Here is a 26,041-nt window from a genome sequence, read left to right on the forward strand (position 1 = left end):
TACAGTGGATGGGGTAGAGAGAGAAGATGGGAGGGGAGGGAGGGGGATAGTAGAGGATAGGAAAGGTAGCAGAATACAACAGTTACTAATAGGGCATTATGTAAAAATGTGGATGTGTAACTGATGTGATTCTGCAATCTGTATTTGGGGTAAAATTGGGAGTTCATAACCAACTTGAATCTAATGTATGAAATATGATACGTCAAGAGCTTTGTAATGTTTTGAACAACCAATAAAAATAAATAAATAAAAATAAAAATAAATTAAAAAAAAAAAGAAAATGTCTAGAATGAAGCTTGGTAAACAAAAGAATGAAACATAGAAGAAAGTTTTCAATATGGATGTAATTGCAATCCAAGTAGGAAACAAAAGAATGGGAAAGAAGCATTACTTGAGAAAATAATGAAATGGCTGAGAACTTGCAAGTACTCATGAAAGACATCTAGTTCATATTCAAGAAGTCCTACAATACCCAGCAGGATTGTTAAGAAAGTAATACTTTTGGGCTGGGGCTGTAGCTCAGTGGTAAAGTGCTTGCCTTGCATGTGTGAGGAACTGGATTCGATCTTCAGCACCACATAAAAAAGAAATCAAGATTACTATGTGTTCATCTACAACTAAATAAATATTAAAAAAAGAAAGAAAGAAACTAACATTTTTAAACTATAGAAAGAATTACTGCAAATCTCAAGTTCTATCCCCAGTGTGCATATTTTTTTAAAAAATGAATGAGAAAAAAAAATGAATGAGATATTTTCATACTAAATACACTTAGAGAATCTATCTCTAGTAAACCCTCACTAAAGTACCCCTTTAGGTAAATAAATAACAGTAGGAGATGCACAAAGAAAAAAGTAATAGATATGAGTAAAGCTAAATGAATATTGACCTAGGAAACAATTTCTTGGTTTATGGTATATGTGTGTATCGTGTGTTACGCAGACATGTTAGGAGACATGGAGTCTAGGAAAAATGTAAAATGTACGGATTAATATTAGATGATGGTAAGTTTAGATATATATTTTGTAATGTCTAGGATAGTCACTAGAAGAATAGTAAAAAATATATGAAGGGGTCCAAGGTTATAGAGTAATCCATCAGTCTAAACTAGGCTACCAAAGTAAGACAAAGCAACAAAGATTAAGTGGGTTCAAATAAGGTCTTGGTAATTGGTACATCTGCAGATACATTCATACTTATATCAAATCTTAATGCATAAAATGTTCCAAATTATCAAACAATTTCAGTCTAGATAAGAAACAAAATAGAAAAATCCGCTATTTTGTTTTTTTATGGCACTGGGGGTCAAACTCGGGGCCTTAAGGAGCTACATCCTCAGATGCTCCTGCTATGTGCTTTTTATGAGAAATATCTAAATCCTGAGCAAATAAAAAGATTAATAGGAAAAGATATGTCATACAGATACTAACCAAAGGCAAGCTGAAGTAGCAGACAAAATATATTATTTTAGATTAAAAGGGAAGCTTTATGAAGATAAAAGGCTTAATTTAAAAGATACAACAGCTCTAAATTTATATGCATCATAAACTTAAAATGACAGAACTTTAAACTGGTAAGTACACAGAGTGGAAAATTTTAATATATGTTCCAAAGTATATTAAATACATAATTGACAAAATAAGACTAAAAATCAATAAAGAACATGTCAGTAAGATTATAATAACAGAATTAGCAAATGAAGTTATGGAGATTATGAAAACTATACTGAGTAATACACATTCTTTTCAAACATACAAAGAAAAAATTTTAATTGACCATATTACTAAGCAAAGTATTAAATTTCAAAGGATTGAAATCCTGCAAAATAACTTGTATAACCCAATAGAATTAATCTAGAAAACAACAGTAGAAGAGGAAAAAACTGTGCTTTTGGAAGAGAAGAAATGGAATATGAAAATTAAATGTTCTGATAAATGATCATGGAGTATCCTAGAAAGAAAAAGGTCTAGAAGATACTGAGACAAATGACATATATGGGATATAGTCTAAAAGGGTACATGACTTACGAACATCAGTTTTCTTGAATTTAATAACTACTATTATTAAATAAGAGAACATTCTTGTTTTTAGGAAACGCACACTGAATTATGTGGCTAAAGGGCAAAATTTGAAAAATAAATCTTAGAACTCTTACATATTTCATTTTGAAATTACTTCAGAATAAATCATTAATAATTAACTAAATCACCAAAGAAATCCTAACGGATATTAGAAAATATTTTTATCTAAATTATAGTAAAAAATAGTACGTATCAACCAAGCCTTAAGTTTTATAGCTAAATCCATCATTAGAAAGAAACTTTCAGAACTGTTAAATGATGAAATAGTTAATAGTTAATAAATCTTATTTTTTGCCAGATCTGCCCAATGTGCTCTGTAAGCCTTTAAAACTATTAGTGATGGATGTGTATCTTTCTTAAACTTAAGAAATAATTTTAAGAATGTCCATAAACATTATCTTTCAATATCCTTCTTAAGGAATAATATGAGAGAAAGGGGAAAACCTGCCTTACAGGGTTGTGTTTGGTACTTTTTAAAGATTATTATTTATATCCTTTATAATCTTAATTTTTTATTACTCATTTTTTTTTTTTTACATTTGGACTTCCCCTCATTTTATACATATATTTGTTTGAAATAATTTGCCTATTTACTTATTTCTTCAGATATCAATTTATAGAAGAAGCTTTTCAAAATCAGAAAGTGATCATAGATACACTAATCACCAAACTGATGGAAAAAACAAAATACATTAAATACACAGGAAATCAGATCCAAAACAGGTAAATTTGTACTTATGGTATTATACTAAATCATTTTTATATGTTAAGTGTATTCACATTTAAGAGAACATTTTTCTTAACTCATTGTGAAGCAATTAGTAAGCTATCAGATGACTCAATTTTTTTCTGGAAACTTTGGGTTAGAAAGCATTTTTTTCATCTATGAATTTTTTTAAACTAATGTGTTAATAAAATAAGTAGTAATAACTTATATATCTGGTAGGTATTAATAATTTATAATTATTTGGTATTTTCCAATTTAAAGATATGCCAAGATTTAAAAACAAGATCAACTATTTTTTCCAGCATTATAAAATATTTAAATAGTTGATTATATACTTAATTGCTGTTTTAAGGTTTGCTAAAATTTGGGATGCCCTCCCCTAAGGCTATGATCTTTCATTGCAAAGGGGTAGCAATTTTAGGACACTAAGACAGGGATTGTTAAACATACCTTTTTATTCCTTGTCTAATACAATATGTAGACAGTTTCTAGGTATTACTTGTTATACCTTTTATCCTCCAAAGAAGGAAATCAAATGTCCAAAGGCTTACATCTTAGAATTTAGCAATTGGGTAGCAAACAACTAACTCTTTGTAAGAAAGGGGGTTGTCTCACTGCTTTTTTTTTTTTTTAATCCCATGTAGGGCATGTAATGACATTTAATTAACACTTTAACACACTTGTGAAATCCCATGTCCTCTTTCTTTTGTTGTTTAACATACAAAAGTAACATGCCACTGCCTAAATAGGTCAAGAAATGCCAAATGGAAAGAACCCGAACAAAAGAGGCCTGGCAGGGGCTTTGAATATTGTTCACTGGGAAAATTGTGTCAGCCTTTGGGGTTCATCTTGCTCAAGACTCATCATAATTTTCTGTCATTCTTATCATTTTGGAACATAGTTAAGGGTGGAGGAGCATTTGGAAAAATTTTTTAGGTAATTTAATGTATTATCAGATTTCTTTAAAAGAGATTCTTAAATATGACTTTTCTTGATGTTCCAGTATTATTATTACATAATTATTATATATTATATACATTGTTTTATATTGTGAGTCTTTTTTTAGTTTTTCTTACTCTTCTTTATCAGCTCTTTTTTCTTTAACCTTTCTCTTTTCATGTAACAACTCTTTAACCAAAGAGTAGTTCTTTTTTCTAAAAGTGCTTTAGAATATACTGTTCTAATCAGGATAATATTAGTAGGTTTTTAAATTTTTGATTCTGAGTAACTGAAAATTTATAATGAACATTTACTAAACGAACCAGGGGAGATAATTATAGACATTTCTACCATCTAGTGGCAAAAAGTAGTCATATAAAATAATTTAGTAAAAGATCTACCCTTACTGCGATTTACCCTTTTGACTTTTTTCTATCTCTTCCACTGTGTCTATGTTATGAGCTATGGGTCAGGATACCTTTCTTTTTTTTTAAACATGTGGTGGTCCATTCTTCCAACATCATTTGTTGAAAAGACTACCCTATCTCTATTGAATTGCCTTGGCACCTTTGTGGAAAATCAATTAACCATGTAAGTGTGGGGTTATTTCTTAACTGTGCTCTGTTCCATTGATTGTGTTTTCTTTTTTTCTTTTTTGCCAATACTCAACTTTCATTTTTATAATGTCATGAAATCAGGTAGTGTGAGTTCTTCAAATATGTTTTTACTTGTTTTCTTTTTTAGTGATTTATGCAATTCTGTTTTTTAACAAAATAATAGCATTCTTATATGTCAAGATGTTAGCTTCTGAAATGTAAAAATTTAAAGAATCTTCATTATTAATGTATTGATTACTTGCATTTCTTTATAGCCTATCTGATTTTAGAAGGATTAAATTACCACACTAATTTTGCTATTAACTCATTTTTATGTGTTTGTAAACATGTCTGTTTTCCCCTTATTTATACATTCTACCATCAGAAAGATTTAAATGAGTTGTTTTTTTGTTTTTGTTTTTGTTTTTTGAGATTGGTTGCTTCATAGGCTTATATAGGTCTCTTAATCCTATAGCTAAGTTGATATTAAACAATTTATCTTGAAGAATGTTCAACAGAGAATAATATCTCCACCATTTTGGTTTTAAAATGAGAAGTATAGTATGGGATAAACAGGAGAAATGAAGCTTTTTCTTTAATTTCATAAAGTTTGATATTTGACTTACTGTCTTTTCTACTTCTGTAAAATATTCTGGTGTGATGCTGTATGTTTTCTTTCTATCTATTTCATTTCCATGAGATCACATTCCCACTCTTTCAAATTGAAGGAAGAAAAGTTTTGATTGATGAAACATAACATAGTTATTTGACTGTTTAGTTTTCAAGATAAATATGTTTTGTAAGAAGTAGCGAAGATTTTTTTTTTTTTTTTTTGCTTTCATTCAGATATAATGAATACTTCAGCAGTTCAGAAGTCTAAGGTCAGAGTATTGTATTTATACTTTTCTACCTCTTAGTTGCAGTGAGCATGACAAAACTAGTTCAGTCATAGTTTCTTTATCATGTTTATAAATCCTAGTTTTAGTCCAATCCCCCTACCCCATCCTTTAGGTAGTTAGAGTATTGATTTTCCTGGATATCATAATCTTTCCAAATAACATTCTCCTAAAATGTGCTCATTCTCTTCCAATTTTGAGTATTTTGCTTTAAAGATCAATCTGAATGACTTGTTATCTTTCAGAATTTAATTTCATTGTCATCTTCAGAACAGTTGATTTTAAATGGAAGGACTCAGCTGGGCATGGTGGCACCTGCCCATGATCCAGAGACTTGAGAGGCCAAGGCAGGAAGTTTAGCAAGTTTGAGACCAGCCTTGGCACCTTAGTGAGAGCCCCAGCAACTTAGCCGAGACCCTGCCTAAGATTCAAAAATAAAAAAGGTTGGGAATGTAGTTCAGTGGTAAAGCACCCTGGATTCGAACCCTAGTACCAAAAAATAAATACACGAGTAAAAATAAATAAATGGAAGGACCCAGAAATGGATCTTTAAAGGGCTGAAAACATTTTGGTTTAATTTAGATATTAAAATATAAATTTTAAATATTGTAAAAAAAAATCTGCCTTAAGTTTTAGATTTTTTTCCTTCATTTAATTTTCAGAATAATTGAAGTAAATCAAAATCAAAAGCAGGTGGAACAGGATATTAAAGTTGCTATCTTTACATTGATGGTAGAAATAAATAAAAAAGGAAAAGCTCTGCTGCATCAGCTAGAGGTAAGTTACTAGAGGGGACAGTGTGTTGTGATTCAACAAAATTTTCTAATGTATGTGAATTTGAAATCATAGTCCTTTTGTAATCGTTTCCATTTACAATTTGATAACATCTCTTCCCCAATCCTAGTTTTCCTTTGACAGATTCTGTATTGTCTATTTATAGTTTTATAATACACTGGGAATGTTTTACTCCTCATTGTTTGCTTCACAACATAAACGTAAGTTTTGCTCATAGAAGGAATGTTGAAGAGATGGGCCATTTTACAAATTCACTGAAGTGATAACTTTGTATCACCAAAGTGGCAGAGTTCCAATAAATTTTTCTAGGAAGATAACACTGGGAGATATCACTCATGCCCCACATAGTGATGCTTCTGTCAACAATGATGAGTTAGTCAGCTTTCCATCACTGTGATAGAATACCTGAGAAAATTAAGTTAAAGGAGGAAAGGTTTGTTTGGGCTCATTGTTGAAGAAGTTTCAGTCCATTGGTTTCTTGGCCCCATCATATGGGCCCATGGTGAGGCAGAACATCATGGCAAAGCATGATGTAAAGGAACGCTGCTCACCTCATGGCTGCCAGGAAGCAACAACAGAGGAAGAGGCCTGGGTCCCAATATATCCTTCAAAGGTATATCCCTAGTGCCCTTCCTCCAACTAGACCCCACCACCCTACTATAGTGCCACCAGCTATGGACTTTTGGGGAACATTCCATGTCCAAATTATAACAAACAGACTACATACATAACAGTGGTCCCATAAGATTATTTGTGTAAGTGTACCCTGAGATGTTCGCCCAATGAGGAAATTGCTTAATGATGTTTCATATAGTATATCCTATTGTTAAACAGTGCATAACCGTTTGTATTTAACCCTGTGAGAAATTAAGTAAATTATTGTGGCTCCTACCCTCAACATTTTATAGTATTAATATGAAAGCATCACTTAGGAAGTGATGTTCAAGGCAACTAGGATAGTTGTTTCTAACTGCAGTTAAGAAAAATATTGCTATCTTCATCAGCTTTTTTTGAACTCATGAAGGTCAATATCCAAAGTCAGTGCTTGACATCAAATAATATGAGATAACAACTTGTACATTGTATTTTAAGGTATAATATTAATTGCATCATTTTGAGGCATTCTTTAATATATTGATGCAGAAAGAATTCACAGTCAAGAAGCAATTTAGAATGAGAATTAAAGAATCCTAACATTAGCAGAGTTAAAGAAAATTAAGATTTCTAGAAATAATAAGTTCAACCTCTTTATTTCATAGTTGACCAAGTTTAAGTTCTCTGTCAAAAAGTTCTTGCTTGAAAGTCTAGTCATTCCCACGTTTCATCAACCAGTCCCATGAAACAAAGACTAAAATAATTCTCAGTTTTTTAGGAATAAGTTATTTGGTTAGGAAATGTTTTGAGCAGAAGGAATCCGACCCCCTTTGTAGTAACTATGTTTTTTAAGTCTTTGCAATTTGTATATAAACTTTTAAAAACCCACATTTAATCAAAATTGGAAGTATTCAAAGCTCTACTTAATAAACATCACTTTGATTTGCTTCCCCAGGTATTAGTAATGCACATACTGCTGTTTCCAAACTTTATTGTACATTAGAATCATTTGAAGAACTTTAAAATAACCAGACCCTTGAATCTATAAAAATGAATCTGGTCATCAATATTATTTTTAATCAGTCTTTACTTGTAATTTTCACGGCACCTTTTAAAAATGCCTCTATTCCTCATAACAATTTTCCTGGTTCAGAGTTCTCCTTAAAGGCAAATAAATTTAACCAATTTTATTTGCTAAAGTCCAAACAGTTGTTACCATAGAAGACCAAGACACTAGGGCTTCTTCTTCTTAATTTGCAACCTCCTCAAAAGTCAACAAATTTCTATTTCCACTAGAATGTTTCCAAAGAAACACTTAGGTCTCACAGAGGTCAGAAATAGTCTAAAAGGTAAGTCATCTTCTCTTTAAGCTTAAATTAGATATGGCAAAGTCATTGCCTGTTAACAGTCCTTCAGTAGCTAAATCAATTTAATTAGCATGTGTGTTTTCCAAATTTAGAACTAAAAAATGCAGTCTTTATTGAGAACATAGGTACATGTTGAAATATAGCAGTTTTACTTTTAAACTTTTCTTATTTGAGTTAGTAGGAAGCCCTGTTTATTCCCCTTTCTTTGCTAGGATGAGAATGAGGTTTTTGGATGGACCTTTAAAATAATCCAAGTTTAGTGCTCTCCACTTTAGGACTACCCTGTTTTCTAAAGGCAGTATGTATTTTCCTTACAGAAATTCTGTATTCTGCTTTTATGTAGCTTTATAAAAGTGCATTAACACAATTATCCACTGTATGTTTTGGATCCCATGGTAATTCTCAGTAGACAGAAATGATATCATACCTGTTTTAATCAGCTTTTTTGCTGCTATGACCAAAAGACTGATAAGAACAATTAGAGGAGAAAAAGTTTATTTGGGGGCTCATGATTTCAGAGGTCTCAGTCTATAGATAGCTGACTCTCTTCCCCAGGGCTCCAGGCGAGGAAGAGCAGCATGGTGGAAGGGTGTGACAGAGGGAAGCAGCTCAGGACATCACACCAGGAAACACGGAAAGAGACTCTCCTCACCATGGACAAAATATAAACCCCCAAGGCATGCCCCCAATGACTTACTTCCTCCACACCCACCCTACCTGCCTATAGTTACCACCCAGTTAATCCCTGTCAGGGATTAATTGATTATATCAAGATGCTCATAACCTGATTCATCTCTAAATTTTGTTGCCTTACTCACACAAGCTTTTAGGGGACACCTCATATGTAAACCATAACAATGCCTTTCTAAATATTAATACTACATCCAAAGGAGAAGTGTTATTTACCACACTTCATTATTCTGAGCACAAACTAGTTTCAGGTGGGACTAGAATACCTAAAAGGTAAGATCATATCATTGATAAAATCATTCTGTATTCTGCTTTTATGTAGCTTTATAAAAGTGCATTAACACAATTATCCACTGTATGTATTGAATCATTAAATTGCTTAATAGTACATCTATTTCATTTGCAAATTTTGAACTTAACATTGTGTATTTTATAGGTAATGCATGCTTTTGTCCTTTTGTGTATTTGGCAGGATGCATTAACAAAGATCTAAAGCCCAGAATATGTAAAGCCAAACCCAAGGGATAAGGGCTGGAGGCAATTTATGAGATATGGTTTTTGTTTGTTTGTTCCAGTGAGAGTGATCTTTTGTACTAAGGAAAAAAATACTAAGAGTATTTTCAACTGCTATCAGTTGGTATATTTGAGGGGACTTATTCTCATTTGCTTATCTAAAAATGTCCTTTGAAATAAATGTTAAGTGCAGAAAATAATTTGAAATTATTTCCTTCTTTTCAGAGCCTTGCAAAGGATCATCGCATGAAACTTATGCAACAACAACAGGAAGTAGCTGGACTTTCTAAGCAGTTGGAACATGTCATGCATTTTTCTAAATGGGCAGTTTCCAGTGGCAGCAGTACAGCATTACTTTATAGCAAGCGATTGGTAAGATAAAGTACGGTATTTGACGTTTGTAAAAGTGTGTAGTAAAACAAGAGACACTGGACTGCTTGAAATTCATAAATGAGCCTTGTGTGATATTGTGCACTTGCAGTCCCAGCTACTCGGGAGGCTGAAATTCAATGTGATTTACCTATTTCTATTTTTTTTTTTTAAGAGAGAGAGAGAATTTTTTTTTTTTAATATTTATTTTTCAGCGGACACAACATCGTTGTTTATATGTGGTGCTGAGGATCGAACCCGGGCCACACGCATACCAGGCGAGTGCGCTACCGCTTGAGCCAAATCCCCAGCCCCCTATTTCTAATTTTAAGTGACCAAAATATCTTGGTTTTAAAAAATATTTTTAACTGGTACAATTTAGGTGTGACTTCAATTTTAATCTACTAGATCACTCCTATTTTTTTCCCAACTTTTCACTGTTTTCATAGCAATTAAACTTAATACAAATAATAATGTTAATAAATAATGATAGTAAACATTCACTGATCATCTGTAGCAAGCCAGGATCTAATTCTAAGCATTTTTATGCAATATTTAAACTTTTACATCATTCTTATGTGATAGATACACCTATCCATTCCCATTATACAAATGATGAAACCAAGGAATAGAGTTACATATGACTAATATCACCCAGTTAAGAGGTGTTACTAAGCATCAAATTACAGTGTCAAACTGCCAGGGCCCCATCTCTACTCTGGGTCCTGGCTGTTAATTAAGGGAAATACTGTAGGAGCGATAGGAGATAAAGAAAAGACGGACACACCTAGGGAGAAAAAGCTGGGGCCAGATTGGTAGCCAAGTGGTAGCCAAGTCTCACAGCCAAGTGAATGCTGACAGACTGGTGACTGACTCAGAGCTAGCTCAGAAAGTTTATTTGATAGTTTTCATCATTAAAAGGTTAATTGTGGCCGGGCACAGTGGTGCATGCCTGTAATCTTAAAAGTTTGGGAGGCTGAGGCAGGAGGATTGAGAGTTCAAAGCCAGCCTCAGCAAAAGCAAGGTGCTAAGCAACTCAGTGAGACCCTGTCTGTAAATAAAATACAAAATAGGGCTGGGGATGGGGCTCAGTGGTCAAGTGCCTCTGAGTTCAATCCCTGATTTATCAGAGATACCACCCCACCCCCAATTTTTTTAAAAAAAGTTCAATTATGGGAAAGTTTCAGCAAAGCAGACAGAGTCTGAAGGATGCAGAACTTGCAAGATAGTAGGGTCATCATCTTGTTTTGCTCAGAATCTTCTATCTCTGGAAGAAAGTGCTGAACTCAAGTCTTCAACTGATAGAGCCTCGAGCCTTCACACATGGCACCCCTGGCCAGCGTTACCATATAACTGGGCCATTTTTGTTTAAATTTATTTGTTCTAATCAGTTATACATGACAGAAGAATGCTCTTCGATTCACTGTACACAAATGAAGCACAATTTTTCACTTCTGGTTGTACACGAAGTAGGATCACACCATTTGTGCAATCATATATGTACCCTAGGGTAATGATATCCTTCTCATTCCACCATCTCTCTTGCTCCCATGCCCATTTCCCCGCTTCCCTTTGCCCAATCCAAAGTTCTTCAACTCATCCCATGCCCCACCATTATGGATTAGCATCCACTTAGAGAAAACATTTGGCCTTTGGATTTGGGGGATTGGCTTACTTCATTTAGCACGATATTCTCTAATTCCATCCATTTACCTGCAAATGCCCTGATTTTATTCTCTTTTATCGCTGAGTTATATTCCATTGCGTATATACCACAGTTTCCTTATCCATTTATCTATTGAAGGCCATCTAGGTTGGTTCCACAGTTGAGCTATTATGAATTGTGCTGCTATAAAAATTTATGTGGCTGTGTCACTGTAGTATGCAGTTTTTAACTCCTTTGGGTATAGACCGAGGAGAGGGATAGCTTGGTCAAATGGTGGTTCCATTCCCAATTTTCCAAGGATTTTCCATACTGCTTTCCATATTGGCTGCACCAATTTGCAGTCTCACCAGCAATGAATGAGTGTGCCTCTTCTCCCACATCCTCGCCAACACTTAGTGTTTCTTGTATTCTTGATAACTACCATTCTGACTGGAGTGAGATGAAATCTTAGAGTAGTTTTGATTTGCATTTCTCTGATTACTAGAGGTGTTGAACGTTTTTTGATATATTTGTTGGTTGATTATATATCTTCTGAGAAGTGTCTCTTCAGTTCCTTAGTCCATTTATTGATTGGGTTGTTTGGTTTTGTGGTGCTAAGTTTTTTGAGTTCTTTATATATCTTGGCGATTAGTACTCTATCTGATGTTCATGTGGCAAAATTTTGCTCCTACACTGTAGGCTCTCTCTTCAGCTCATTGATTGTTTTCTTTTGCAGAGAAGAAGCATTTTAGTTTAAATTTATTGCTTCTTGATTTATTTCTTGCACTTTAGAAGTCTTGTTAAGGAAGTCAGGGCCCGATCCGACATGATGAAGATTTGGGCCTACTTTTTCCTCTGTTAGGCTCAGTGTCTGGTCTAATTCCTAGGTCCTTGAGCCACATTGAGTTTTGTGCATGATGAGAAATAGGGGATTAACTTTATTTTGCTGCATATGGGTTTCCAGTTTATTGAGCCCCATTTTTTGAAGAGCTTTCTTCAGTATATGTTTTAGACACCTTTGTCTAGAATGAGATAACTATTTATATGAGTTTGTCTCTATGTCTTCTGTTCTGTACCGTTGGTCTACATGTCTGTTTTGGTGCTAATACCATGCTGTTTTTGTTACTATGGCTCTAGAGGGTAGTTTAAGTCTGGTATTTTAATGCCACCTGCTTCACTCTTCTTGCTAAGGATTGCTTTGGCTCTTGTGGGTCTCTTATTTTTCCAAATGAATTTCATGACACCTTTTCTATTTCTATGAGGTATGAGATTGGGATTTAAATTGGTATCACATTGAGTCTGTATAGTGCTTTTGGTAGCTTGGCCTTTTTGACAACATTAATTCTGTGTATTCAAGAGCATGAAAGGTCTTTCCATCTTCTAAGGTCTTCTTCAATTTCTTTCTTTAGTGTTCTATAGTTTTTCTTGTAGAAGTTTTCTGGTGGAAGTTTTTGGATTCTCTAAGTATAAAATCATGTCATCAGCAAATAATGATAGTTTGAGTTCTTCTTTTCTTATTTGTATTCCTTTAATTTTTTTCAACTAATTGCTGTAGCTGGAATTTCGAGGACTTTGTTAAATAAAAGTAGTGAAAGAGAGCAACCCTGTCTTGTTCCAGTTTTTAGAGGGAATGCTTCCAATTTCTCTCCATTTAGAATGATGCTGGCCTTGGGTTTAGCATATATAGCTTTTATAATGTTGAGGTATGTTCCTAGTTTTTCTAGTGTTTTGAACATGGAAGTATTTTGTCAAATACTTTCTCTGGATCTATTGATATAATCATATAATTTTTATCTTTGAGTCTATTGATGTGGTGAATTACGTTTATTGATTTCCGTATGTTGAACCAACCTTGCATCCGTGGGATGAACCCCACTTGATCATGGTGCACTATCTTTTTAATATGTTTTTGTATGAAATTTGCCAGAATTTTATTAAGATTTTTTTGTGTCTCTGTTCATCAAGGATATTGGTCTGAAGTTTTCTTTCTTTGATGAGTCTTTGTCTGGCTTTGGTATTGGGGTGATACTAGCTTTGTAGAATGAGTCTGGAAGGATTTCCTGCTTTTCTATTTCGTGGAATAATTGAATATTGGTATTAATTCTTCTCTGAAGGTCTTGTAGAACTTGGCTGAGAATCCATCTGGTCCTGAGCTTTTCTTGGTTGGTAGACTTTTGATGGTGTCTTCTCTTTCCTTGCTTGAAATTCATCTATTTAAATTGTGTATGTCCTCCTGATTCAGTTTGGGTAGATCATATGCCTCTAGAAATTTGTTGGTGGCTTCAGGATTTTCTATTTTACTGGAGTATAAATTTTCAAAATAGTTTCTAATTATCTTCTGTATACCAGTGGTGTCTGTCATGACGTTTCCTTTTTCATCACAAATTTTAGTAATTTCCATTTTCTCTCTCTTTTCGTTAGAGTGTTAAGGGGTTTATCAATTTTATTTATTTTTTCAAAGAACCAGCTTTTTGTTTTGTCTATTTTTTGAATTTTTTTTTTCAATTTCATTGATTTCCACCCTGATTTTAATTGTTTCCTGTCTTCAACTGCTTTTAGTGTTGATTTGTTTTTCTTTTTCTAGGGCTTTGAGATGTAATGTCAGGTTGTTTATTTGTTGATGTTATTTTCTTTTTTTAATGAAAGAGCTTAATGCAATGAACTTTCCTCTTTGCGCTGCCTTCATAGTGTCATAACTGGGCCATTTTGACCTACATCTTCGCACAAGCAGCTTCTAGCGCAAACACAGCCAGGAGAGAGTCAGAGGCCATGATTTCATTTGCCGCTCTCCATATCAAACCAGACTCCAGAGTCTGTGTTCCTCTCCTTAGTACTATACTGCAATATATGATACTGGATATTTCAACCCTATTTGGCGAATTTTTTTTGTTGGTGTTTGTTTTCCTTTTTTCTTTCTGTGCTAGGAATCGAACCCAAGGCATAACACATGCAAGCCAAGCATCCCACTACTGAGCTCTCAGTGAATTTTTAAATTTTTATTAATTATTAATGGACCTTTATTCATTTATTTGTTTATATGCGGTGCTGAGAATTGAACCCGGTGCCTCTCACATGCTAGGCAAGCGCTCTACTGTGAGCCACAACCCCAACCCTTCACTGAACTATCTTAAAAGTAGTCTAGTATGTCACTTCATTTGAATCACTTGGCTATGCCTGTTGAGTACTGCTGGCATGAGACCAGATTTTGCATTTCTAATAAGCCAAGATGGTGCTAATGCTGCTCATCTGTGGACCATGCTTTGAGGATCTAGAAGACATTTAGCCATTTAAAGTCAAGCCATATAAATGTTCTTAAAAATTTCTACTTTAGTCTTTTTTTATTTTTTGAAAATGTATAACAAAATCTCCTAAATGATCAGTAACCCAAATAATAACATATAACAAATTACTTAGTCTTATTAACTAATAATTTTGATAAAGATAAACTAAAATCAGCCCAAACACATGTACTAGTATTGATTGTTCTAAACTTTTGCCAGAAGAAATGACTTTAAGGCTAGCTGCTATTTAAAAAAGGTTATAAATAACTATTTACTATTTTTTCCTAGATAAAGCCCCTGTCCTTCAAGAATGTGTTAGGGGAAAAATTATTTAATCTTTTTCTTTAAATTTTCTCTTTTTTCCTACTGAATCTAAGAAATAAAAAGTCAATGTTGGTACATTTTTTTTTGCTTAAGCTAAAAGGAATAGGAAAACAGACAATACATACTCATTAAATTTCTAATAATTATGAGGTAAAAAGCTGAAATCGCTGGATAAGTAAGTCTATACAAATAACAGGCTAGATTTGCTGATTTCCAGAATGTGAAGGGACATGCAGAAATAATTTAATGCCTTTCGTAAGAACAGAACTCAAGTTGTGCTAAAACTTCATTTTCCATGAGTAAATGCCAATCCACAGAATAGGTTTCTTTCTTCTCCTATCCATTTAGTGCTAATTTTTATGGACTTCTGGCCTGATGTTGCAAACAAGGGTCAAAGAGCTGTGGTTCTTTTACTTGCAGGCCTCAAACACCTTGGTCATTGGCTTCTCAGCATACATGCAACTACTGAATCCCCTATGACTGACTGGCCATGGTTGTAGAAACAGTGTGATGGCCTCTCAGGTCACTAGTTTCAATAGAGATTTATAGCCTGAAATAATATGACATCCAAATCAGTTTTCTGCCACCAATTTTTTGAAATCAAATGACAGGAATTTCCTCTTTCTCTCTTTTTTTTTTTTTCTTTCACAATACTGGAGATTGAACCTAGCCTTTGCATGCTAGGCAAGCACCCTATCACTGAGCTACATCTACTTTTTCCACTTTTTAAATTTTTATTTTGAGACAGGGTCTTGTTAAATTGCCCAGTCTATCCTTGAGTTTGCTCTCTTCCTGCCTCAACCTCCCAAGTAGCAGGGGTAACAGGGTCACATAGCTCCTATATCATTTGTAAATAAGGAAATGAAAATTTTATTTTATTTTTAGATGTGGGATTGAACCCAGGGGCATTTATCCATTGAGCCACATCCCCAGCCCTATTTAGTATTTTGTTTTGAGACAGAGTCTTACCAAGTTGCTTAGGGCCTTCCTAAGTTGCTGAGGCTGACCTGGAACTTGTGATCCTCTTGCCTCAGCCTCCAGAGCCACTGGGATTACAGGTGTGTGCCACTGTGCCTTTCTTGCATGTTGTATGTTTTTTGTATTTGTTTTGTTGTTTTTTTGTTTGTTTGTTTTGTTTTTGACTATTGAGTTGTGTGAGTTCTTTGTTTGTCTTGAATATTTGCCCATATTGGATATATAGTTTGCAAATAATTTTTCCCTATCTTAGGCTGCCTTTTCATTTTCTTCATTGTTTCCCCTATTATGCAGAAGCATTTTAGTTTGATGTGGTTTTGCTTGTTTATTTTTTTTTCAGTTGGACAACTTTTACTAGCTGAGAAAACTACATTTAAAATGTGATTTAAAACAAAATGGAATTAAGGAAAAAGACATAAGTTTTTTAAAGAACTTCTGCACTGTGCTGAAAATCAAATAGTTCTTTAGTAATATAATGCACCAATCCAGAAAATCGAATTCTCTATTTAACATTTTCAAAGGTGATATTAAGGTCAAGAATTTCACATCTATGGTAGCACATATAGAAGGATCTATATATGATACCCACACCTATGAAACTTAGAATTTTGACAGTGCTTAATAAAAGATTTTAGAATCACATCCAATGAATCTCAAATCTAGGTCCCATATGTCACCCCCTGCGACAAGGGTACGTGGGAGACCAGCCTATCGACTCCGAGGCACCAACTGTCGGAATCACCCTCCAACAGGGGTAGTGAAGCACACTAGACCAGCTAGTGTCTCCGGGGTTGAGCGAGAGGGTTAAGTGTCTCTACCCGGCCCGCCATCCAACCTGGCCCACAATCACACCGAGTGGGGAGATGAGTCAACCGTGAAGGTGCAATAATCTCAACTTTATTGTGTAAGGGACAAGGTTATATAGTGCTAGGAGGGGGTAAGAAGAGACAGTAGCAAGAACCAATAAGGAGCAGTTATGTCACTACCACTGAGGCCTAGGCAGATTTCAGATTAAACCATTAGGTGGTGCTAAGGTCAAAAGCCTGCGGGCGGGCTAAAAGCCCCCAAACGCCAATCCAGCCAGGTCATATATACGGAAATGCTAACCCATGAGGCCGCCTCAGCCAACACCCAATAATGGCCACGGTCCCAACACCATAAGTTCTCCTTCTAAATCTTTATGTTGAGTTTTCTGTTCCTTCCCTTTGTTAATTCTAACCCTTAAAAACAGAGAGAAAAAGAACAGGAAAAGAAATGCTGCAACGAACTCTTTATCATGGATAGAAATTATTGCTACTATAGTTCACTACAAAGCATATCTATACAATATCATATGACTTTTCATTATATATATATTTTAAAAAGACAGAATTCTTGTTTATTTTTGCTCTTTGTTGCTGGGCTTTTGGTGTGATATTAGAAGAAGAAGAAAAAAATCATTGCCAAGGAAGGTCAGTATCCAGAAGCTTGTTTTAGGAGTTTTATGATTTTAGTTCTTCTAGTTTTGGGGTTTTTTATTTGTTTATTTGTTTTGTAAATGAATTGTAGTCAGAAAAAAGAGCAAACCCAGTGGAAGAACACAATCCTTTCAGAAGCCAGTGTTCTTAAATGAAGTATATTTTGAAATATTTGAGCCTTACCATATTTCCTTAGGATTCTTTGTCATCCATTAAACATTGAATTTATTTTATGGAATTTAGGGGAAGACAAAAAAAATATATTGACAGAAACCAGGGAAATAAAGCCCAATCATTCTTTTTAAATATTAGTAAATATTTCTATAGTTCCAGGGATTAGGAAATTATTAAGAATAAGTATTAATAGGGGTTCTTCAGTTTTAGCTTTTTTTTTTTTTAACAGACTTAATCATCCATTAAAGCTCCGTCTCTTATTATCTCACAATGGGAATTAAATTTCAACATGAATTTCCATGGGGACTTTCAAATAATAGAATCCTGTCAGTTGCAACAACATATATGGAGGGCATTATGCAAAGAGAAATAAGCTGGGCACAGGAAGACATCACAAGATCTCATATTATTTGTGGTGGGAAAAAAAAAAACTGAATTTATAGAAGAGTAGAACAGTGATTATTGAGAGGCTTTTGAAGAGACATTGGTCAAAGGATACAAAATTTTAAATGAATGAATTCAAGAAAAATTCAGCACTATAAATTTATTGTATAAAATGGTGACTATAGTTAATAAAAGTTATTTAGTATTCTCACCATAAAGATGTAAGATAATACATGTAGCTCAATTTGGCTAATTCATGACATATACATATTTCAAAATATGTTTTACATGACAAGTAAATAAAATTTCTATTTGTCAAGTAAAATAAAACTTAAATAATACAATAAATTAGTAATTTTAGAAAATGATACAAATGTAAGGATATTTGCAAAGAAATTCTTAAAACAGCTCTGTTGTTTAACATTATAAGAGTGATTTATGGGCGGCAAAGGAGAACCAGCCTTAACATTAAAACCAACACATGAAAGCCCTGCTTCCCTAACCTAGGAATGATCCCACGACTGGGCCCTCATGATAAATTACTGGTCTCATCTATGGAGGGTCCTAGAAAGAGTCTTACAGATTTTGCTATGGGGAACACTGTGGAAGTAGAACATCTTTATGCCTAAAAAAAAAAAAAAGAAGAAGAAAAAGTGGAATTAAGAGAAATTGGTAAGTAGGGAAGGCATTTGAAGCTGATCTGTACACATCTATTTTTGCAGTTCAGAAACAATTCTTGACTTTTATCAGCCACAGAATATTTTTGCAGTTCAGAAACAATTCTTGATCTGGATTTGACTTTTATCAGCCACAGACTGGGAATCTGGGCCTAACACAATGAAGCTGAGCACCAATTTTTGCTTCATTTTCACTTCGATGCTAGCTGAACTGTTCCCAGTGAGCCCAGATATTGCAGGGTCATCAGCTTAAAAAATCATGCCATGCTGCTGGCTTGGGTCACCACTGAGTAAGCAGATGAATCCAGCTGAATGTAAAGGTGATGGACACTGAAAGAATCACAAGTGTCTACTCAGATCTGTCTGCTGCTAGCCATGTTTTCTGACTGTCCATTGGATTTGAGAGGGACAGGACCCAAGTGTCTTCACCATGGGAATGTGGTCCATTGGTGCAGGAGCCCTGGGGGCTGCTGCTTTGGCACTGTTCCTGGCCAACACAGACATGTTTCTGTCCAAGCCCAAGAAAGCAGCACTGGAATATCTGGAAGATATAGACCTGAAAACACTGGAGAAGGAACCAAGGACTTTCAAAGCAAAGGAACTATGGGAAAAGAGTGGAGCTGTGATTATGGCTGTGCGGAGGCCGGGCTGTTTTCTATGTCGAGAGGAGGCTATGGACCTGTCCTCCCTGAAACCCAAGTTGGATGACCTGGGTGTTCCCCTCTATGCGGTGGTAAAGGAAAAGGTTGGGACTGAAGTGAAGGACTTTCAGCCTTATTTCAAAGGAGACATCTTCCTGGATGAAAAGAAGAAATTCTATGGTCCACAAAGGCGCAAGATGATGTTTATGGGATTTGTCCGTCTGGGTGTATGGTACAACTTCTTCCGGGCCTGGAATGGAGGCTTCTAAGGAAACCTAGAAGGCGAAGGCTTCATCCTCGGGGGAGTTTTTGTGGTGGGACCAGGAAAGCAGGGCATTCTTGAACACCGAGAAAAAGAATTTGGAGACAAAGTAAACCCACTTTCTGTTCTGGAAGCTGCTAAGAAAATCAAAGCACAGGTTCCAGCCTCAGAGAAAAAATGATCACATGAAACTGCCTGGCTTATCCTTGTTTCCACTGATGTCCCTGAAAAGTTAGGAAAGTCACTTATACCACTATATTCTCACTATAGATTATTAACATATTTTAATATAATTTTCTGTTTAGGCCCATTGAGGCAAAATAGGCCCAAAATATGACTGATAAAAAATCCAAGAAACTAGTGCAGATCATTTTAGGTAAGACCTGGAAAAGATAAGGCTTAAAGTTGGCTGGTGCACCTCATTACAAACTTATGTGGTATTTGAGTACCATTATTTGAAATGATTTTTATTTTCATGTCTTCAAAAATCTAAGAAAAGTAGGGGCTGGGGGTGTAGCTCAGTGGTAGAATGCTTGCCTATCATGTAGGAGGCCCTGGGTTCAATCCCCAGTGCTTAAAAATAAAATAAAAAGATGTAGGACACATTGATAATGGAGTTAAAGATTAGAGAATGTAAGACTTGGTGTGTGTGTTTTCTATTAATGGCTTATTATATAACGTCAAAGTAATACTCAAAGAAATTATGTATTATGGGATAGTTTGATGAAGGTAAATTATAAATTGAAATCTCTTTTTTCATGTTCTCTATTCTAACCTCAGAGATTTGTTTTTCTAGGAGTGATCATCTCTGGCTCTAATAAATTATGCATCAATAATCACCTGTACAAATTTTTCTGACAAAACCAATAATAAAAATACTTACCATAAAAAAAAAAAAAGAGTGATTTATGGTCAGAATTACTGGAGGATATCAAAATGTAAGAAAGGGAGAAAAACTTGGGGAAAGGCACTTTGCTTTATTGAGGGCTATTTGCTTAACACTGTTCTTAGTCCTAAAATTTCAATAATTTTTTGTCAAAATTTATTATACTTTTTTGAGATAATGTAATAATTGAAGCAAATTTACTTATTTAGCAATTATAAGGAATACCTTTCATATGCCAAGTATCATTCTGAGTGATGAGGAACAGAGTAAACAAAACAAAATCTTTGCCCTCAAGGAGTTGCATTTTGGTAGAGATAGACAATACTAAAATGTATAGACTGTTTCATGCTAATAAGTTGTGGTATGGGAGCAATGGTGTATATTGGGGAAATTATCTAAATATCTAAAGAGGGTGATTGTGAGCAAATACCTGAAGGAAATGAGAAAGCAAGCCATGCAGATATTCGAGGAGAATATTTCTGGCAGAGCCCATAGCAAATGCAGAGACTGCGTCGAGAGTTTTTATTATGTGGACAACAATGAGCTTGATGGACTGGAGCAGAGTGAAAAATAATTGGAGGGGCTTGAGAAAATGGCATAATATTAACGGTCACCCCATCTGTTATGTTGAGAACACAATGTAGATGTTTGAGGACAAGGAAAAATTAGGGAGACCAATTAGAACCTAGTGATAAGTTCACATTTTTGGAACAGGAGCTAGCATAGCTGATAGGAGAAGTGGTCAGATTATCCATCTATCTTAAAAGAGCCAACAGGATTTACTGACAGGTTAAATATATAGGGTGTGAGACAAACAGTGGAACCAAGACCTTTTACCTTAAGGTGTAGGAAGATGGACATAAGGAAGATTATACGAAGAGTAGACCTTAAGAGAAAAATCAAGAGTTCCCTTTGGACTTGGCACATTTATGATTCCTTTTCAACAACCAGGTGGAGAGGCTAAATTAGTCATTGGAAAGGCAAGTTCAAAAGAGAGATTCAGGCTGCAAATCTAAAATGAGGAGTCATTTAAACTGTGAGATTGGCTTGAAATCACCAAAAGCATATGGGTCTAGAAGAAGATTGAGAAGTCAGAAGACTGAGCCCTGGGGCATTCCAGCAAATGGAGTTGTGGGAGAAAATAAAACACCCATACTGCAGAGAAAGGTTGTGCAAGGCCAAAATATATATATATATTAAGCTGGCACCTTACTGGACACTTCAAAAACAGGTTGATATTGGAACCTATTGTATTTTCAGTGGCTTCCAGAAGTAGCAGCTGAATTGGGCATGGTAGCACATTCTTGTAATTCCAGCTACTCAGGAGGCTGAAGCAGGAGGATCACAAGTTTGAGGGCAGTCCAGGTAGTTTAGTGATACTCTGTCTCAAAATTTTTACAAAGGGATAAGGATATAGGTCAATGGTGGAGTGCTTGTCTAGCATTTATAAGGGCCTGGGCTTAATCCCTAGTGCCAGTGCTGCAACTGCAATTAAAAAATTAAAAAAGTAACTGCTAGCAAAATAAGGGGGAAACTATGAAATTACAGTATGCAGGAAGCCATGTAAAGAAAGTGTTTCCAGGAGAACAATATTACCACCTGAGATGAAAGCTCCTCCAAGTATGAAAATAATAGTTTCAGAAAAGAATAAGAGGGGAGAAACCATGTATATAAATGAGTTTTGAGTTTTGTTGTAGACAAGAGGAAAAAAATGTAGGAAAAAAGGAGTCAAGAGTTTTGGTTTTAGCTGGAAAAAGTTAAAGCATGTTTATATCTTGATGGGTATGGTTCAGAAAATTGCTGAGTAGGAAAGATGGGGCTGGCTTGGTTTTATCCAGCATGGACAGTTCATCCATTGTAATAGATAACTGATACATGATGGAAATTTGAACAAGGTCCCTGATTGTTCCTATTTTCTCAGTGAAATGGTAAGCAAGTCCATCAGTTGAGATTGAGAATAGGGGAGAAAATGATGGAGACTTGAAAAGAAAAATAGAAGGAATAGTCTCATAAATAGTCATTTATGAGAGTAGGGAAATGAATGAACCAGAGAAATGTCATGTGTTATTAGCTCAATTTCAGGAATTAAATTAATATTGATACAGAAAGATTTAATCAATGTAGTATGTTTCATTCAGGGGGAAAGTTCATGAGAGGGAAGAATATTTGTAAATTGGGTAAGCGGAGAGAAAAGTTGAGGATCTGTGCAAGAAAATGTTTGTGATGATTGACCATGGGAATTAAGCTGGATATTGAGGGATAGTGAGGTGAGATGGAAAGACTGGAAAAGTTGTGAGAGCAAAGGTTCATAGGAGTTGGTGGATTTGTAGGATTATTAGTATCTGTGCTGGAAAGATGGTTGAATATTAAAATCATCCAGAATTGTGACAAGAGTTATATTGGAACTGACAATGATAGAATGCCAGGAACTGAAATCTTTAAGGACCAAGTGAAAATGAAGATTGGGATTGTGAAAAGAAATGGATGTTATGGGATTCACTTCAGAGATTTTGAATCCCTTTGCAGGAGGTGGTAGGAACTGAGCCACCATGAAAAGCAAGGAAAACCATCCTACTAGCAGACCTCATTCCATTTCTTAAGCAGACTAATTTGCATCTTCTATATCTCATTATATCCCTAAGTCTAAATTGAGTATTGCCCTTAAAAATTAAAGTAAATAAAAGAATAAGATATGCTAATTTTTTTACAATATTTGATTTGACATTTCTGTGAACTTTCATTGCTAATTTAAAAAACTCACTTTAACCTATCACCTTAAAATACTTTTTAGGTCAGTGTGAAACAGTTAAGCCGAGTTACACCTCAAAAATTTAATGATTTGAAAAGAAAATTATTTTGTATGACCACTTTTCTGATCTATATATGATTGGTTATTATCAGTTGCATGTATACCAGTGACGGTTTTTAGGTATTCATTGGGCAAAGGTAATGTATTATTTACCTGATAAAGGTATATTGTTCAGTTTTCTCTCTGCTTTCTTTCAGATTACATACCGGTTACGGCACCTCCTTCGTGCAAGGTGTGATGCTTCCCCAGTGACCAACAACACTATCCAGTTTCACTGTGATCCTAGCTTCTGGGCCCAAAATATTATCAACTTAGGTAGGCCATTATGTACATTTTGTCAAGGTGTTAGTTGTGGAATTCTCAGTGATGTTATTAAAGATTCCCTTCCACTCGGTTTGCTGTTATCTTATTTTAAAGACATGTCAATAATTTGTATATATGATAACGTGTGAATATAAGCACATATGTACATATTTGGGTTATAGGAAAATATTCTTTTGTTGTCTTTTCTAGGTATAGGGATTCAGGACGCTTTTATTACCCTAGAATCCTGTTTGCATGTTCTATATTTATCAAAATGTGTTACCTCTTGACTATCATTTATACAGGATTTTCCCCCCATTCTGGGGAGGAACCTAGAGACCTGCACATGTCAGGCAGGTGTTCTGCCACTGAGCTACAGCACCAGTGCCCCCACGATTTTTTTTTTTTCCTCTTTTTCTGAGACAGCCTTCCAAGTAACTGGGATTATAGGTGTGTGCCACTGCACCTGCCTAATATTTTTCATGTCTATAATATTTTATAATAAGATAGCACTTCTCATGCTATTATTGGCCTACTTTCCTTTAGATGCCTAATGGTTTATTATTCCTTACTTTCCATCAGATGACTAATGGTTCAGTTGCTTTATCTCTTTAGGAAAGACTTTTTCCCCACAATTTTCACTGTCAGTTATAATTTTACATGTTCATATGTCTATTAAAGTGTAACATAAATTCAGAAAAGTACCCAAATCTTAAGTATTTGAGCTCACCAATTATCATAAAGAAATAGACTATCAGTAACATCAGGAGCTGGAGTATCTTTGCAAATATTTCAGCAGGAAATTATTACTTTAGCTTTCTTTTTATGCTATTTGCTGAGTAGAAATAGTCTTTTTTGCCTCCTTTCTTAATTTCTCACCGGGAAACTACACAAACAAAAATGTAAGAATTCCCTATACATTATTCATCAACAGCCAGTATTCCCTTCAGTGATGCTTTTTTTAGTTCCTTGACTTTGTTTCAGAATCATCAAAGATGGTTGCTCTCTCATCCCCAAGGCTAAATTCTTTGTAGGAAAGGAGAAAAAAAAAAAAAAATGGAGAAAAAGCCAGTGCTGTCAGAACATGGTAGGCAAGGAAGAAACAGGCTTACACAAATCTTATCCTTACAAGGGAAGAACAAAAAGAATCTTTGAATAAGAGGTGATAAAGAGACTCCTGCAGGCCACTCTTAGCAGTATCTGTGGCCTTACACATATTAATAATATAGTAGGCAACTGGAATCATCCACACTTTTCACTGCCTTGCTAGAAAGAAGCAGCTATATAGAGCATGTATGTGAGTAGCTGTCTTCCTCACCACAGCCTGCACTACCACAACACGTGCCTCTGTACTGAGAACCTATAACAAGTTAGAAGTCATCACATGTATAGACATGTATAGACATCTCTGCACTTAAAACATAACATGTAAAACACCCACATGTAGAAATAGCTACATTTAGGAATTAGGCTTAAAACTGTGCATATAAAAGGATATAGTTTTAGATAAATCTACATAGCAAAAACAAAACCATGATATCTTTGTTAGTTTGTGAAACTCTGATATAATAAAGTATCCTTTACTGTAGAAATTATCAGAGCTGTCATTTACAGCTTGGTCAGTTTATTTAGCACAAGAAAAGAAGTTTTCCAAACTTGTTTATCCATGGCTTCTGAGAAACATTTTATGAATGAGTGCCAGAGGAAAATATTGATTAGATGAATATTTGGTTAATATTTTTATAACTTTGGATGAGTTTTTTTTTACATATATGTGAGATTTTTTACCTATATGTGACTACCTGTCACAGTGCCAAACACACAGTAAGTATTTAATAAATGATAGCTATACTTTTAAAAATTAATTTTGTTTATTTATTCATCTTTTTTGGTGGCACTGAGGAGGTAACATGAACTCTACCACTGAGCTACATTCCCAATCCTTTTTATTTTTTGACAGTCTCATTAAGTTGCCAAGGCTGACCTCAAACTAGCCCTGACTCAGCCTCCCAAGGGATTATAGGCATGTGCCACTGTGCCCAGCTTAGCTACAATTTGTTTTTAGATGTGGGTGCTTCGTGAATCAGAAACATTTGAATATCTACTGTTAAAGAAATAAAGCTTGAATCAAATCTATGAGACACCTTTAAAACTATAGTTGCAAACCAGTTTTCTGTTATGGAGTTAATGTAGTATATATTGTAAAGGTATAAGAAACTTGAGATTACAAATAGTTAATACTAAAGAATCAAATACTTTGTGGGATTGGTTTTTAGAGCCAATATCAGATTTGCTTGTTTTGATTTATAATAGTTCTAAAAATGGCCTCCCTTTTCCAACTATATGTCTGTGAGAACAAATTTCTTCATATATTTAATTTAGTCAATATATTACGACAGATAATGCAAAAACAGATATGAAGTTCACCTATTAAGCTAGATGCTTAGATCTTCAAAAGTGTAAAACAATGCATACTTCATTAAAAACCTTTGTAAGCAGTTTTTTTCATAAAAATATGTTATTGGTTTATTGTTATTTTAAAATGGATTAGTGGATTTTTTTTAACATTTTCATTTTACGTTTCTTACATAGTAAAGTTTGATAATAGAGCCTACATAAACAAAAGTTCTTTGGGGTCCTCTATTTTTTTTTAAGA

General features: G+C 34.6%; 2 protein-coding genes across 3 annotated transcripts in view; both read left to right on the forward strand.

Moving 5' to 3' along the window:
• The window catches only part of Trim24 (tripartite motif containing 24), a 103,618-nt gene that overhangs the window by 53,479 nt on the left and 24,098 nt on the right, over window positions 1–26,041 (forward strand). For both annotated transcript variants that reach the window (XM_046434111.2, XM_046434112.2), the window contains exons 5-8: window positions 2,688–2,804; window positions 5,902–6,016; window positions 9,424–9,570; window positions 23,280–23,397. In XM_046434111.2, coding sequence (XP_046290067.1) covers window positions 2,688–2,804; window positions 5,902–6,016; window positions 9,424–9,570; window positions 23,280–23,397 — 497 coding nt within the window. The remainder of the gene's footprint in view (window positions 1–2,687; window positions 2,805–5,901; window positions 6,017–9,423; window positions 9,571–23,279; window positions 23,398–26,041) is intronic.
• Window positions 18,856–20,223, forward strand: LOC124086100 (peroxiredoxin-like 2A). Its single transcript, XM_046434114.2, has one exon. It carries the CDS (start codon window positions 18,915–18,917, stop codon window positions 19,392–19,394), a length of 480 nt encoding a protein of 159 aa, XP_046290070.1. The 5' UTR covers window positions 18,856–18,914; the 3' UTR covers window positions 19,395–20,223.

The sequence above is a fragment of the Marmota monax genome, unplaced genomic scaffold (genome assembly GCF_021218885.2).
Source record: "Marmota monax isolate L192 unplaced genomic scaffold, Marmota_monax_Labrador192_F-V1.1 WCK01_AAM20220418_F8-fsc00122, whole genome shotgun sequence".
NCBI classification, from domain to species: domain Eukaryota; kingdom Metazoa; phylum Chordata; class Mammalia; order Rodentia; family Sciuridae; genus Marmota; species Marmota monax.